At 41.2% G+C, this 15,837-nt stretch overlaps 1 protein-coding gene across 8 annotated transcripts in view; it reads left to right on the plus strand.

The window, feature by feature from the left end:
- The window catches only part of AGTPBP1 (ATP/GTP binding carboxypeptidase 1), a 122,664-nt gene that overhangs the window by 15,790 nt on the left and 91,037 nt on the right, over nt 1-15,837 (plus strand). For 7 of the 8 annotated variants that reach the window (XM_090038627.1, XM_090038626.1, XM_090038632.1 and 4 more), the window contains exons 2-3: nt 7,159-7,293; nt 8,512-8,583. In XM_090038627.1, coding sequence (XP_089894753.1) covers nt 8,552-8,583 — 32 coding nt within the window. In that variant the 5' untranslated portion in view covers nt 7,159-7,293; nt 8,512-8,551. The remainder of the gene's footprint in view (nt 1-7,158; nt 7,294-8,511; nt 8,584-15,837) is intronic. The other variant, XM_090038628.1, reaches the window with a different exon arrangement.

Consider the following 15,837-nt stretch of genomic DNA (forward strand, 5'->3'; position numbering starts at 1 on the left):
AGGGGTCTACAAATTGCCTTCTCACACTCTTGTTTTCTTATGAGTCCACTTTAAAAATAAATGTTGTTTCTCTGGCAGCATCTTCAATCTGTTATGACCTAACTGGAAGTAGAATGCTGCTTCTGCAGTTTTTAGCTACTATGAACATTGGGTGTGACATTTGATAGTTATCTGTTTCATTCATGATAATTGGTTTCTGAGAGATAGAATGAGATATGCCTTTATATCAATTTCTAATACCTTTCAGCTCATCTTTCTTATGGAGGAAGATGGAAGTCACTGCTAGCAGATAAGTGGTTAATCAATGAGCTTCAGGTTCCCTTATCCAACCTCACACCAAGGACTAGTCTGTAAAAGGACTTGAATATTGCAGTGTTCAGCAATATAATGCCTGATTCTGGAGTGGTGGTATAAGAGTGATGTTGTACCAGTGATGGTCCAGAAATTATGCAAGAAGCAAGGATTTCTCGGTGATGGTGACAAGCTTTCAAGACATTCTTCCTTGGGTCTGGAGCTGATCAGACCTGAGAAAGAATGCCTTGCAGGCAAAAACGCGTTTAATGCTATCCCAACTACAGAGTTAGTGAAATACAAAGCATCACCCTGAGAAATCCTTGCCACTAAACTGGGAGGGTGTTTGAAGTGAAGTGTTACAGGTGTCTGTCTTAGTGACCAGTTGTAATTGATATTTTATTATTTACTTGAATGACAAACTAGAGTGTTCCCAAAATTTCTGATATTGCTGTGCTGGATGGGGTTGTAAATGCTTTGGAGGACAGCATCAGAATTCAAAATAATCTTGATAAATGGGAGAATTCAAAAATCAATGGGATGCAATTCAGTGAAGAGCATAAATGTTCCAAAATATAAACAGCTGTTAGAAGGAGTGGGGTGATCATTTGTTTTCCTAGACCCAGTGGATGCTGGGAAGAAATCTGTTTAATTTAAATATTAGGACAAGCTTCCATAGTGCATATATGGTAGTGAAGCCCTGGAACCAGGCCATTAGGGAGGCTGTTGGAGTTTTTAAGAGCTGGTTAGACATCTATGGAAAGTTTTCAGCCTTGGTGAAGGAGGATGAATTAAATGACCACTTAAGTCCCTTTCAACCCTATGTTCCTGTGATTGAATTTCTTTGAAAGTTGTCCTTGAAATGTCTTTTCCTATTTTTTCTTGGGTGTTCTGTTTGAGACAGCATTTGCCTTTTTTTTCTTTTCTTTTTTGTTTCTTTCCCACCCATAGTTGAGCATGGTCTTGCTTAATGCAGATCAGCTTAATCTTTTTCCTGGTTTTTGCTTTGGTTCTTTTCTAATATTTTTACATTTCATGTCTTAGTCTCACAACAAACTGTTCGAAGCAAAAATAGAATAAGGAGTTTTTGTGCTCAATTCTGTGCCTCAGTGGTGCACAGGTTGGATCTAGAGGAGGTTGCAGTCTTTTACTGCAAGGTTCATCCACAGTGGGAATCCTTTGTGTAACTCTCCATATCTGCTCATGTAATCAGCAGTAACGGTCAACAACTTTGACTCTAACTGTATGTTCTCAGTTAGCATTAACTTCTCTCATTATCATCAGGAAGAGTAGAAACTATGGTCGAAGTATGCTAAATTATATACAGCACAGGCTACAGAAATGCTACTTCACTGTGAAAAACATTCTCTGTAACCCAAAGTCCTAAAAATAATTTCCTTACCCCACCTTCTTGCCCTCCAGATATATAGCATTAGCTACCAGTATGATGTAGCAGTGGGTGTTTCTTCCTTTTAGCAATAAGCTTAAAAATAAGTTATTCATTTTTTTTAAAATGCCTATTTTCTGTTGTTTTCAGACTCATCAACATTACTTAAAACCTAGGCTGAACTGTAGCAAATGATACTTGGTATTGTGAAAGGGCCTGTAGTCTAAGTCAGGGTTTGTCAGGACCAGGGGTACTTGAGAAGGCCCTAGGGGGTACGTGTGGGCAGGAAGGGACAGAGTGCTGCCGTGCACCATCCTGCGCTGCCGCACAGGCACCAGCCGGATGTGGGGCGCGGGGTAAGCTCACATGCGATGGCTGCCGCCACCCTGCATTTGGCCATATGCCATCCCCCCTGCCCGCTCTCTGTCCGCCGGAGGTACACTGCTCTGCATCTGGCTGCCAGGGATACACTGATCCAAAAAGGTTGAAAACCCCTGGTCTAAGTTGTCCAGACTGCTGAAGCTTGTAGGCTTCTCAGCTTTAAGGAACAAATGTCTGCAACAGGAGAAAGCCAAAGGAGGAGGATTCCACCGTACTGCCACAGACTAGGAACCTGGAAGCTACTACTGTGCTAATAAGCTGCTTCTGGCTGAAAAGTTCAGAACAGGCAGAACTGGAGAAAGGGAACAGGCATTGGGTTTGGTGCAAATGGAGTGTCAGGTTTCTGCTGTAGTTTCATCAGTGTCATTTTCCTTCCCTACTTATTTCTTCTTTCGTATCTTTAATTTTTGCCTTCTATTAAAATAAATAAATAAATAAATAAAGCAAGCTTACTACCTGGCCAAGGCACATCTGTCTTTTGTAGTATCGCTGTGATACTGTAAGTAGGAACAGAAAACTGAACTTACGCTTCAAGCAGCCTAATAGTAGCTCTTGGCGTGGCTGAGAAAGCTGTGGGTTGTGTTGCAATTTCCCAGTAGCTGTTTTACAAACCGGAAATACAGAGAAAAATGGACTTCCCATCTTTTTTTCTTGTTTGTATGTATTTGTTCTTTTATTAAATGGAAACTAATGAGGCATTCTGTAGCTTTTTCTGTAAAGCTTTTACCTCATTGTATATTTGAAGTTATAACCACTGATCCTCAGTATACTTTTGATAGTTGCCTCAGTACTCCACAGACCTTAACAAAGAACAACTTGGATTATAGTGCAGTATTGTGTAAACTGAATGACTTGTGAATTTTTCTGTAGTAAATATTTGTAGGAAGAGAGAGGGTGTTGTCCTGTCTCCTTATCTATAGCTAACACTTCTTCCAAGTCCCAAAACCAAATTATAGTTTTTTAATTTTGTGGATATGAAAATGGCTTTGCTTGCTAGAAACTAGAAATAAATGCCCATTGCAGTAAAGAAACTGTCATCTTGATTTATTAAAGTTAAGTTTCTGTTTGCTTGTACTTATCCAGAAGAGGTAGTTATAGTACTTGGCAGAGACTCTGTAACTTTAAACAGGTTGTCATGGATGGAATATTTTCATTGCTTCTTGAAGGTATTCATAATATGGAGTGGAACAACATGTTGATCCTCTCTTTTCTCTTGCATTAAATGTAGCTGAATGAATGCTGATGTTTCAATTATGTGATATACATTTAAAGGTTGGGCTTGAAATGCATACTAAATATTTTAGTATATATAACAGTGTTCAAGAGTAAAATTGCTTGTTCCCCAATTGTATATTATGTGTGTGCAGTTGAGTTTATTACATTACTAAAGAACTTCTGTAAAATATAAATTAATGTCAGTAATTTAATTTTTTTGATTAATTAGAAAATTTCTTTCAAAGATTGAGAAACTACACTGGGCCTGAGCAAGTGTAGTTGTTAGCTGCTAATTACAACATAATACTAATTATAATTTACTGTAAATATAGGCTCAATCAATTACTGTAATGTTGGGCAGAATATGAAGTTACTAACTGTAACCATAACTGAGAGATCTGCAAGTTTTGTAACAGATTAAAAAAAATTTAGCATGTGGTTCAGATCACTAGAAGTAAGACTTGGACTGCATCCAGGAAGTAGTTTCTTGACTTACATCTTGGACTGAATTCTAGATATTACTGAATTTGAAACCTTCCTAGAGCACTCTGAAATTTCATGGGTATTAGTAAATGAAGCACTATGATTTGAGGCCCTTGCTTGAATTAGAAAAGGAAAAGGCAAGTTTCTATCTCCTAACACAGCTGATAAATTTGTATTTGGTGGGCAGGTTCCAGATTCAGTAGTACCTGGAATAACTGGAACATGAGCCTCCTCTCTCTTAGGGAATGCCCTCATCATTGGGCTGTACGTTTTGTCTTGTTCTTCCTTTCTCTCTCCATAAATGTTGCATTCTTACCTGTGCCACACTAGGCAGCCACAGCTGGAAGGTGGAGAGTGCCCCCAGCCTAGTCTATTCTGTAGATCAGGGCATTCTCCCAAGAGGTAGGAGATGTTGATTTGAATCCCCTTAGGTTGAGGTGGGCACTTTCTCGTTTTCTGGGTGGGTATTTTAACTTCAGAGCCAGATGCATAATGTTTTGAATTAGGAGGGACCTTAACAGACCTTAGCTCCAAGTGCAAGCCTGTGCCACTGCCACAGCGAGTGTTTTCCTCTCCGACAGCATTGCTGCCACCGCTGCTTCCCCCCACCACTCAGGCAAAGCACCCACTGCTAAAATGCTGCTGAAATTCCCCCTGGCTCTGTGGACTGGATACAGTGCATGTAGATTGCTGCCTCCTGCTCCAGGCTGTTATAATAAGCTGGGTGTCACCAGCCCTTCTACTGACTGTTTCAAGACCAAGCCAGTTGCTTTTCTCCAAAGGAACAATTAGGGTGTCTAAGCCCAGGAGGTGGTTTCAAGCTCTGAATCTCAGCCTCATATAAGGGCTTAATACTGCTCTTCACATTAGAGGCTGAATTCAGAAAGAGGCTCCTTTCGTCAGCATTTTCTGTTGCCTGCATTAGGTACTCCCTTCTTGGTGTGTTGGCTGTTGTGAATCCTGTTCTTCCTCCTTGGGACTGCATAAGAAACTTGGATGCCTAAGTTGGTTGAGAACTAGGGCTGCCTATATGTGTGCGCGTGTGTGGGGGGGATGTTTTATTTAAAGCAGTTCCTGGAGAGCTGTTGTAATTAAAATTCCACAGCGTCATGTGTTTTAAGCCCCCCACATGTTTAAACATGGTTACGGGACTCTTTAACTAAAGCTTATTCAACAACGTTTAGTTAAAGTGTCCCAGTGACCATGTTTAAACCTGTGGGGACTTGTACACGTGATGCTGGATTGCTCTAATTAGAACACGGAACAGACTCAATTAATCTAATTAAGAATGTGTCGGAGCAAGTATATAGGTACCCTAGGTCCCAGAAGCCAAGATTCTTAACTAGAGACGGTAGGGCTAATGGACACTATAAGGCAGGGGTAGGCAATGTTTTTTGGCTGGAGTGCTGAAAAAACCACAATGTCTACCCTGGAAGGTGCCGGAGTGCCAACATGCGGAGCCCAGAGCAGCTGTTTGCAGCCTCCCAGCTGCAGCCAGCCAATGGAGCCTGGTTTGCTTGCAGCAGGGCTTGCAGCCTCCCAGCCACCTGCTGGGAGCAGCCTGGGCTCTGTGGCTAGCAACAGCTGCTTAGATCCCAGGCTGGCAGAGGTGTGCCAAGCAAAAAGGCCTTGTGTGCCATGCTCGGCATAGGTGCCGGAGGTTGCTGACCCCTGCTGTAAGGTGTAGGGTTGCAAGGAAGGAGCCTTTCTGGTTTTGGTTTTTAAGTTGAATGCTTGGGAAAAGCTGATGGGAGAGCTTCTGATTCCCACTTCATATGTGGGAGAAATGGAGCACAGTAATTCACAGCTATGCTATAAGGGTACATTTATAGAAATTTATGAAGTGTGTTGAACTTCAGAGTGATGAGAGGGAGAAAAAAAGTATTGGTAATACATCCGTGTATATAAACCAAAGGCCAGTTTGTTTCTTATGAAATATACTGTCCTCATGGCAGGCTTTGGTAATCTTGCAACCATTTCAATCTGTTTCTGACTGCAGTGGTTAGGACTGAGCATGATTATAGATATCATGACTCAATTAATCTCTCCAGTTAGGTTACAATTGCATTTTTTTATATCTCTGACCACATTTCAAAATCCTGTGTACCCTGGATGTTCCTGCCTGAGCTAGAAAGCTAGCTATGGCATAAATGTCTGCTTCAATTGTGGGGTATAAGAACTCGGATGAAGGGTAGCTGTGATTGTCTCGTATATTTTATTTACGTTGTGTGACAAGTATAAAGGATAGTATATTTTAGGGGTGTTTTCATTCACGGTTTTCATTTTCTTTATATAAACATTAATGTGTCATTTTAACTGAGTTTCATAGATTTTGGCTACTTTATAACAGTGTTCTCTTAAGGACTTTTTAAAAATATTGAGATGTACAGAAAGCCACTACTCCATCTTAAAGTATTTTTGTTTGGGAATTTAAACCTATCGTTATAATTTTTGGTGGTCCCAGCAAAGGGCCTTGCACTCTTTCACTGTGTTCAGTATACTTTAAGGGCATGGAGAGATTTTATTTCACATTTGCTGGACCATAAAAATAACAACTTGAAATTGTACCAGTCTAAAAATATATTTAATTTTAAACGTTTTAGTCACTGCATTTGTTCAGAGCAAACTGAGGGGTGCAGAAGGGATGGCAAATATAACCCCTGAAACTAATTTTTAACCTTTTTTTTTTTAAAAAAAAAAAAAAAAAAAAAGTCCTTTCAAATGGACCATCTATCTGGCAACCAAGTAAGGAAACAAATAACTTTGGTGTGGTTGTGTGGGTAGGATCAGAGGTTTTTAAAATTGTGCAGGTTTTAAAATTATGATATAGTTCTCAACCTTTTTTAAATTTATTTTTCACTGCATCGGTTGGAAGACCATCAAAAAGAAATTTTTGTTAGTTTGCATGTACGCTGTGTTTAGTTCTCCAGTTTTGTGTGCTGTCATTATTAGCAGCCTTACCCTTTCTTTCCCATTTTCCTTTCTCTTTTTCTGTCAGCCCTTATATTCCCCTTGACCTGAAATATTCCCATACTAGAATTGCGTCAGATGTGCTGTGTTGGCTTTAGAGTGAAATAAACTAATGAAGGTAACAAGATCTTATTTAGCAATAACTGCCTCCACTCATAAAACATTTCAGTACAAGTTAATACGTAGATGTTGCTGGCACCAGTAGACTGTTCATCAGCTGTTTGACAGCTGGTCAGTGTTGCAAGCATAATAGTGAGGTGTGCCAGATTGGCCATCTGAGCTAAGTATTCCCAAATCTAATATCCTATCCCTAGTTAGGTCTGTGGCCTAGTTGCAATAATTGTATCCTCATAAATCGGGTGATGGGCTATTTTATGCAGTGAACCCAGTTGCTTTTCTTGAAGCTGTTAACGTTCTCTCTTTCTTTTAAGGAAGTCAAGAAATTCTGCCCTCAATCAGTACTCGGACAAATTTGCTGGAGACAAGCTCAGACTTCTTATGAGAAGCCAGGCTTTCTCTTCTCCACGTGACTTCCTGGCTGTTAAGAGAGGAGACTATGCTCTCAGGTAAGTGTTGAATGACTATTTTTGGATCTTGCTGAGAGGGCATCTGCACAGAAGTGCCTGAAATGGTTGGAACACCCTTTTTACTGATTTGGGGTGCCTCAGATACAGTTTTCTACTATCTAGAGAAGCATCCTGTTGTCTGTCTTTTTAATGGTAGTTTCTTTTCCTCTCCAGGCAAGTTATTTCATTCCTCTTCTTGACTTTCTGCAAGTCCGAAATGAAACTGGCTGACCTTTGCCCAGTTGTGTTACAGCTCCTTATGATCTGAGCAGCAAAGGTTTTTTTGATTGGGTTCTTACCAATTTCACTCCAGTGGTCAGAAGAAAGTTTCTCACCTGCAAGGTCCAAGAGGATAAGTGCTTTTTCCAAAGCTTGAGTATGCCTTTTCTGGAGTTGGTCTTCAATGCCATAACTAATAGGTGCCCTCCCTAAGGGCATTTCTTTGTATTATGGAAGTGGAGCCTTTCCATTCCATTTGGAACTGAATCACTGAGCTTCAGTTCATGGCCCTGTGAACATTAACCTTAATCGCTTAGAGACACTATATAAGACACTAAAAGCACTGTACTTAAAAGGATAGGAAAATGAAGTCATTAGTATGCGATTTCTGTCCAAGAAATGTATTCAGATTCTACTTAAATAAGAACACCAAACACTCTTGTTTTTCTGACTGTACATCTAGGTTCCCAGTCTGTTATCTTAATATGCATGTGTACACAAGTGAAGTGGCAACAAAGTAGTAGGTATGCAGTAGCATTTCAAAATATTCTCAGCAGATTCTTAAAAACTTGCACATTGGATGCCAGCAGAAACTTCAGTTGGTAGTTTTCTGTTCTGGGACACACTAATGCAAACTATTCAAGTTGCATAAATTATGATAAAAATGCTGATTTTTTTCTCTCTGTTTTGCAAAACTCTCAGATTATTCTCCGAATATGGCACAATTATACTACTATATTGGGCCAGACAGCATGTTTCCCTTGTCTGCAGTATTTCATGATTTTTTGCTCCAGCTTCCAGACCAAATGTTTTGAATCAACAATAATGATTTTTGCTTTTTTCCCCCTATCTCTTCACAATGTAACAAGTGCTTTTGTACAAAATAACTTCTGTCTAAAACTTTCATGGCTGTGAGACTAAGTCTTATAAATGATAGTGGAACTGTATGAAAAAACTATGTTCCTAATAAGTTTAAATTTATTGAAATGTGTTTTTCAGGTTTTCTGAGATGGTGATTTGAAGAGCTAGGTTTTCCAATATGAATAAAGTAAAAACAACATCTGAGAAAAGGTAAATAAAGTAACAATTTACTGAGGTTCAATCTGTTTGTTTTATCATGTAATACATTTTGAGAACTTTACAAGATAAAGGAGTATCATACATTACTAAAAAAGAAAAACAATTATATGCATTCACAAGAAAACTGTAGTCATCAACCTTGCAACTGCTGTTGACTTACTATAACCTTTTCATGTAAAACTAGCTTAATTTATTTAAGCAGTATTTTAACTGTACATGATTAATACATTTATTTCCTTAACGTATTAATATAGGGAAATATCTTCATATGTGCATGTCTTATTATGTTTGAATATGATCTGCTCAGGTCCCTTCCGACCCTACAAACTATGAAACTATGATTCCTCAGGAATAAAATATTTTTGTATTACATTTCATTTTTGTGAAAGTATTAGAAATAGATTACATAATGTTTAGAGGTGTATAGTTGAAAGCACTTAGAATGTTTGTGCATGCAGTTATTTTATCACAGCTCTGTATGCACAAATGTAGCGATAGTGATTGTACATAAAAGGGATACTATGCCTTTGCTTCCTCTTTAACATTTGTGTTGAATCACAGTCATTCAAAGATGTACCATATTCAGATGTACTATTTAAATATAAAACACTTTTAAATTTAAGATGAAACAGTTCTCTGATTTTCACTTTGAGAAACAACAAAATGTCAACTAAAGATACATTTCTGCATGTAAGAGGGATTTTCGTAGATTCATAGATGTTGGGGTTGGAAAGGACCTCAGTAGATCACTTGGTTTGACCCCCGGCCCTGGGCAGGAAAGAGTGCTGGGGTCAGATGACCCCAGCTAGGTGCTTGTCCAGTCTCCTCTTGAAGACCCCCAAGGTAGGGGAGAGCACCACCTCCCTTGGAATCCCATTCCAGATTCTGGTAACCCTTACCATGAAGAAGTTCTTTCTAATGTCCAACCTAAATCCACTCTCTGTCAATTTATGGCCATTGTTCCTAGTTACTCCAGGGGGTGCCCCAGTAAAAAGAGCATCTCCTATTCCCTGCTGCTCTCGCCTGAGGAATTTATAGGCAGCCACAAGATGAATTCTCAGCCTTCTCTTGCAAAGGCTGAAGAGATCTAGGTCCTTCAGTCTCTCCTCATAAGGCCTTGCCTGCAGGCCTCTGACCATACGAGTGGCCCTCCTCTGAAACTTCTCAAGATTCTCTGCATCCCTCTTTAGGTACAGCACCCAAAACTGGACACAAGACTCCAACTGTGGCCTGACCAGTGCCACAAAGAGGGGAAGCATCACCTCTCTGGACTTGTTTGTCATGCATCTGCTAATACACGATGGTCTGGTTAGCTTTGCTGATCACTTTGTCACACTGACAACTCATGTTCATCTTGGAGTCAACTGTGACTCCAAGATCCCTTTCTGCTGCTGAGAAGGTCATCCCCCAGCCTGTAAGTGTGTTGGTGGTTCTTTTTGCCCAGGTGCAACACTTAGCACTTGTCTTTGTTGAACTTTATCCTATTTCATTCTGTCCATTTTTCCAACCTGTCCAGATCTACCTGGATCCATTCCCTATCCTCTGCTGTGTATTATGTGTGAACTTGGACAGTGCCAAGTTCCAAGTCACTGATGAAGACACTGAATAGCACCTATCCAAGGACCGGGACTTGTGGGACTTCACTGCCCACATCTTTCCAGGTCGATATCAACCTACCCACCACCACTCTCTGGGTGCAACCTCAAGCCAATTTGCTACCCACCTGACTGTGTAATCATCTACATCACAGCCTGTCAGTTTATTTACGAGAACAGAATGAGATACTGTATTGAATGCCTTTTTAAAGTCTAGGTAGATTACGTCTACCTTGACTCCTATGTCTACGCATTTTGTGCCCTTGTCATAAAAAGAAACAAGGTTAGTCAGGCAGGATCTACCTGTAATGAATCTATGCTGATTTCCTTTCAGCGTTATTTCCCCTGCTGGGCTCCCACAGTTGTGATCCTTAATGATTTTTTCCAGAATTTTCCCAAGAATAGAAGTGAGACTAACTGGCCTGTAGTTTACCGGTTCCTCCCTCCTCCCCTTCTTGAAAATAGGGACCACGTTGGCCCTTTTCCAGTCCTCTGGGTCCTGACTGGAGCACCATTAGTGCTCGAGCATCTGTGCCAGTGACTCTGCTATGACACTGGCCAATTCCTTCAGGAACGTTGGATGAAGTTCATTCAGGCCCGCTGATTTGAACACATCCAGCCCCTCCAAGTGCTCCTTTACTAAGTCTATGCTAACAGTTGGTGAGCTGGTGCCCTCCTGTGTCTATCTCTGATTCAATTGGGAGATTTGTCTTCGTCTGTCTAGGAATACAGATGCAAAGAACACATTAAAGAGCTCAGTTTTGTCCTCCTTCTCTCTCACCAATTGCCCTAGTTTGTCCTGTAGGGATCCCATGCTACCTGTACCTTCCTTTTGCTTCCTATATACCTGAAGAAGGACTTTTTGTTGTACTTAATTTTTATCACCAGCCTAAGTTCTAATCCTGCATTGGCCTTCCTAACTGATTCCCTGAAAGTGTGAGCCAGGGAGGTATACTCCTCCTTGGTAGCTACTCCCTGTTTCCACAGCCTGTATACCTCTTTCTTTGCTTTTAGGTTTTCCTGGACTTCCCTGTTCAGCCAAGGGGCTTGTTGACCCCTTTGCTCCCTTTATGCGCAATGGGATTGGCTTCTTCTGTGCTCATAGGATCGCTTCCTTGAAGAGCGGCCACCCTTTCTGGACCCCCCTTTTGGCAATGTTCTTGAGCTTTAACACCTCACTAACTAATCTTCTGAGCACACTGAAGTGAGCCTTTCTGAAGTCTAGCACTTCAGCTCTCCTGGATAGTTTACCCACCCTTTGCTGGATAGTGAATTCAATCAGTCGATGGTCACTATCCTCTAGGTTACCTTGTACCTGCAGATTCCCCACCTGGTCATCCCGTGTAGCTAATGCCAAGTCCAGCAAGGCCTTTCCTCTAGTGAGATCGTATACCTCCTGCGTTACATGGAGGTCTTGCATACAGGTTAAGAACCTATGTGAGTGGTTAGATTTGGCCGACTGCTCCTCCCAGCAGATGTCAGGGTAGTTTAGGTCACCCATGACACCCATATCTCTCGATTGTATGGCCTCTGAGAGTTGCCTGGAGAATTCCATGTCTAAGTCGTCCTCCTGGTGTGGTGATCTCTAGTAGAGCCCCACTACTAAGTCCCTTTCCCCTTGACCTCCTTGTATCCTGACCCACAGTACCTCGGTTTGTCCCTCCTCTGATCCCATCTTGATTATAGAGACAGTATATCGTTCCTTAACATAGAGAGCAACCTTTCTCCTCCACCCCGACACTTTTCTCCCTACTCTGTCCCATGTGTACAACCTTTAACCCTCAATGCCTCCTGCCCAATTGTGAGTAGGGTTGCACCAGGTTTCAGTTAGTCCAACCAGGTCAGAGTTGTTGCTTGCAAGAAGGAGTGCAAGTTCTTCCTGTTTGTTCCACATGTTTCTAGCATTAGTGTAGAGACATTTAAGCCCCCTGAGGAGTGCCCTTGGTACCTGCCTGTCCTGATGTCTACTGGGCCCCTTAGTGCTTACCTGGGCTGATCCAGTGCATTGCACATGGCTCACTGATCATAGGGTCTCCTTCCTCTACTTCTACATCCCCTGATGAACCTAGTTTAAAGCCCTTCAGAGATCAGCCAACTTGTAAGAGAACAGACTCTTACTTTTAGAAGAGAGATGAAGACCATCTTGTCCCAGGATGCCTCTCTTATGGAAGTGCAAATCATGGTTGTAGAAACCAAAACTCGCATGATGGCACCAACTCCAGAGCCGCAGGTTGACTTCCTTGATGCAGGTGTCCTGATGCTGACGGCGACCTCGGGATGAGAAGACCGCCTGTACCGCTGACTTCTAAGTCTGGCCCCCAGAGCCCTGTAGACTACTCCTGGCTGCATCATTCATGCCCACATGGAAGAGGACCATGGGATAGTATTCGGAGGGCCGGATGAAGTCAGGAATCCTCACAGTGATGTCTCAGATCCTGGGCGGGCAGCAAACCGCATGTGCTGTGAGATCTGGTTGACAGATAGGTCCCTCTGTGCCTCTCAGGAGGGAGTCACCCACCACAATGACCTGGCATCTCTTCTTCCAGCTGCTCGGTTGTTGCTCAGCCTGCCTGGTGTTTGTTGCGGACATGTCTTCCCCTGCGGCTTCCTGTGCTGCATCATTCTCCAGTGCTGCCAGGGCTTTGTGTCTGTTTCTCAGTTGTGTTGGGGAAGTAACAACAGGTGTATGCTGTCTAGCTCTGCAGGTGACCGTTTTCCATTCAGCTGTCCTGGGACTCTTCCGTGATGTCTCTGTGCTAGGTATCTGGTCCTACAGAGAATGAAAGTATCCATCAATATTATCCTCTGCAGCCCTGATCCCCCACAGCCTGCTCACCTTTTGTGTTGTTTGTTGGTTTGTTTTAAACTCCTGAATTTGAGATGCATGCCATTGTCAGAATATTTGTTTTAATATACTTTGTCTTTATATTCAAAAGAACGCGGTAAACTTGTGCCTAAAAATGGAACTACTGGCTTTAGTAGGGTTATGCAATTGTCTTTTAAGAGAGAGGCTGGCCACTGCAGTATCAGAACCTCTTTTGGAATCTTTTACTTATATCTGGACTACGTATATTTGTTTCAAAATGAAAAGAAGAGAATTAGTTCTAGTGATTTAAATTTTCAAGATTAGTCTTCTCCATGTGTGTCAAAAGGAATCTCCCTGTTTCCCTTTCCTTCACCCCCAACTTCTTTTCCACTAAAAAAATTCTGAGGTAACTGTTTGTCAAGAAGATATTATGCACCTGCAAAAACTAAATTAGTTGTTAAAAAAAAGTGTCATTGCATAAACTCTACCATATTTAGTATCACATGTTGCATATATAGCACTTAGCTAGTTTGATGTCCTGGAAATCTTTTTAAGGCAACCAAATTGTGGCATAATTTACCTAAAAATTAATTGTTTCTCTAAAGTTTTCATTTCTTTCTAAATTAATTTCTGGTTTACATATTGATTCTATTTATATCTTTGTGGGAATGTTGTACATATGTCAGTCAAAGGTACTTCAGGTTTGTAAATGATATGTCTTCATTACAGTTCAGCCACTGGATTTCAAAATGTGCTTTGTTGCTTTATTTGTTCACTACTTCAGAGGACTCATTTGATGTCAGTTTATTGTGGTGTGCATGTCTTACATGCACAGTTAGTGAAAAACAGGTCTTTTATAAAATGGATGAGAGAGAACTATATGTTTCTCTGTTGGGGAATTAACTTTGCTAGGCTTCATTGCAACCAAAATCAAAGTTTATGTCCTCCTAGCAATGGATAATTGTAGGGATACTGATCATTAGGGTATGGATGGCTGAATGCAGCTCAGGATATGTTGGTTTTTTGGAGGGCTTAAATAACTAAGAGAGATACTTAGCTCTGTTAGTGTGAACTCAGGCAGCAGGCAGGTTAGAGATGCATCTTAGACTAACTAAATGAGAGATGCATAAACTTGCATTAGCCAGAGCTCACTTCATCAGCTGTGGTCTGCCAGCCATGAGGATTCTCTGGGGTTCTCTGTGGCTGGAAGCCTGTGTCAGCACCAGCTATGGGGGCATGTGCTTCTGTGCGTGGAAGCCTAAGTCAGCTATGAGCTTCCAGGGTGCATATGGGCTCCTGGTTGGGAGCCCTAATCAGCTGATGGGTCTCTCAGCTGCAGGGGCCCCTGGCCACACATTCAACTAGTGGCATGGTAGGAATGAGCCACAAAATTATTCCACATATTTTGTGGAATGACTTTGTGGCTTATTCCTCCTTTTATCACACTGTTAATTGAATGTGTGGCTGAGTGACAACTTAAGATGTGATTAACTGGTTGGTCCAATAAAAGATATCACCCACAAAAATTCTTGCCTCTTGCCTAATTCTTGGACCATCATGGCTACGACATCACTCCAACACTTTAAAATAGATCCCCACTAACTTATTTTGGAAAGGCTTGAACTTGGCTCCTGAACAAAAAATGTAGGGGAGATCTTTTGTGACACATCTCTTTTAGTAAGGTTTAAGCTTGCTGGCTTACTGGAAATGTTGCTAGTGTTTATGTTGGGACTACATCATGTACTTTGTTTTTTGTGACTTCCAGCAAACTTTGCTTAGTCTCTAAATTTACTAAGTAGTTGTCTAATTGTTTAGAAATAGTGGAAATGGTGGCATAGTTGTTAAACTTTTTAAAGAATATTGATGTCTTCTTCGTGTCTGCATTTTATTCCTGCGGATAGAATTCTAGTAGAAAGTGTAACCCTGATGTATTCAAAAGATGACACGTAATGGTTGCCATAGTAACTCCCCAGGATTCAGTTACCTTTCTGGTCAAGCTCTAGAATTGGGTTACTGAGAAGAAACTGAACAACGTGTAGGAAGCGTGTAGCTTGCAACATTAGTGAAAATGCTACGGAATGAATAATGAAGCGGTGTGAATCTACCATATCTGAAGAACAAAAGTAAGACTATCAGGATCTTTTTGGCTTAGTATACCCATTTACTAATGGAAGAAGGAAATCTCCCTGATAAGTGAGAAGCTTGAAGTTATAAGCATCTGCAGAATTCAGTCTTTCTTGTCCCTGTGCTGGTGATGATTTCCTTCTAGATGTGAATCAGTTCAGTTCCCAATTTGTGATTCTGCAGACAGACAGCTCTAGTACATCTGTTGCTGTTCATAGCTTTCCAAGTTGCTGCGGGATGGAAATGACCAGATTGGACACTTATACAGGTTCAAACAGAATTTTCTCTGGCAGCAGCGAAAAGGACTAGATTTTCCGTTTCATTTCTATTGCAGCTTGGTGGCATAAGGTAAGTTAGAAGCTGCATCACAGTCAGGTCTTATAATCTGGAAGGAAGATGAGAATCCTCAAGTAGAAGCCTCCTACTGCAATATTTAGTAGCTAGAGACTTTCTTATTGTTGCTTTGCATTTTTCTAGGCAAAGGAAAATGGGCCTTTACTCCCTTTTACTAATTAGAAGGGGTCCTTGGGGGATAAGGGAGGGGCTAGGGGCTTGATTTGGAAGAGACTGACATGAATGTTTGGACCCCCAGGGAAGGCTCAGGAATGGTATTCTTTGTTTTTCTGCAAGTTTGTGGAGTTTGATTTTTTTCAAGAGTACTGTGCCCCTGGACTTTTGTGATGGGAAAATTCCTTGTCTGTCTCAAGAGATTTCATTATT

This window comes from Crocodylus siamensis, chromosome 3 (genome assembly GCF_052110815.1).
Source record: "Crocodylus siamensis isolate JL-2025a chromosome 3, ASM5211081v1, whole genome shotgun sequence".
NCBI lineage: Eukaryota > Metazoa > Chordata > Crocodylia > Crocodylidae > Crocodylus > Crocodylus siamensis.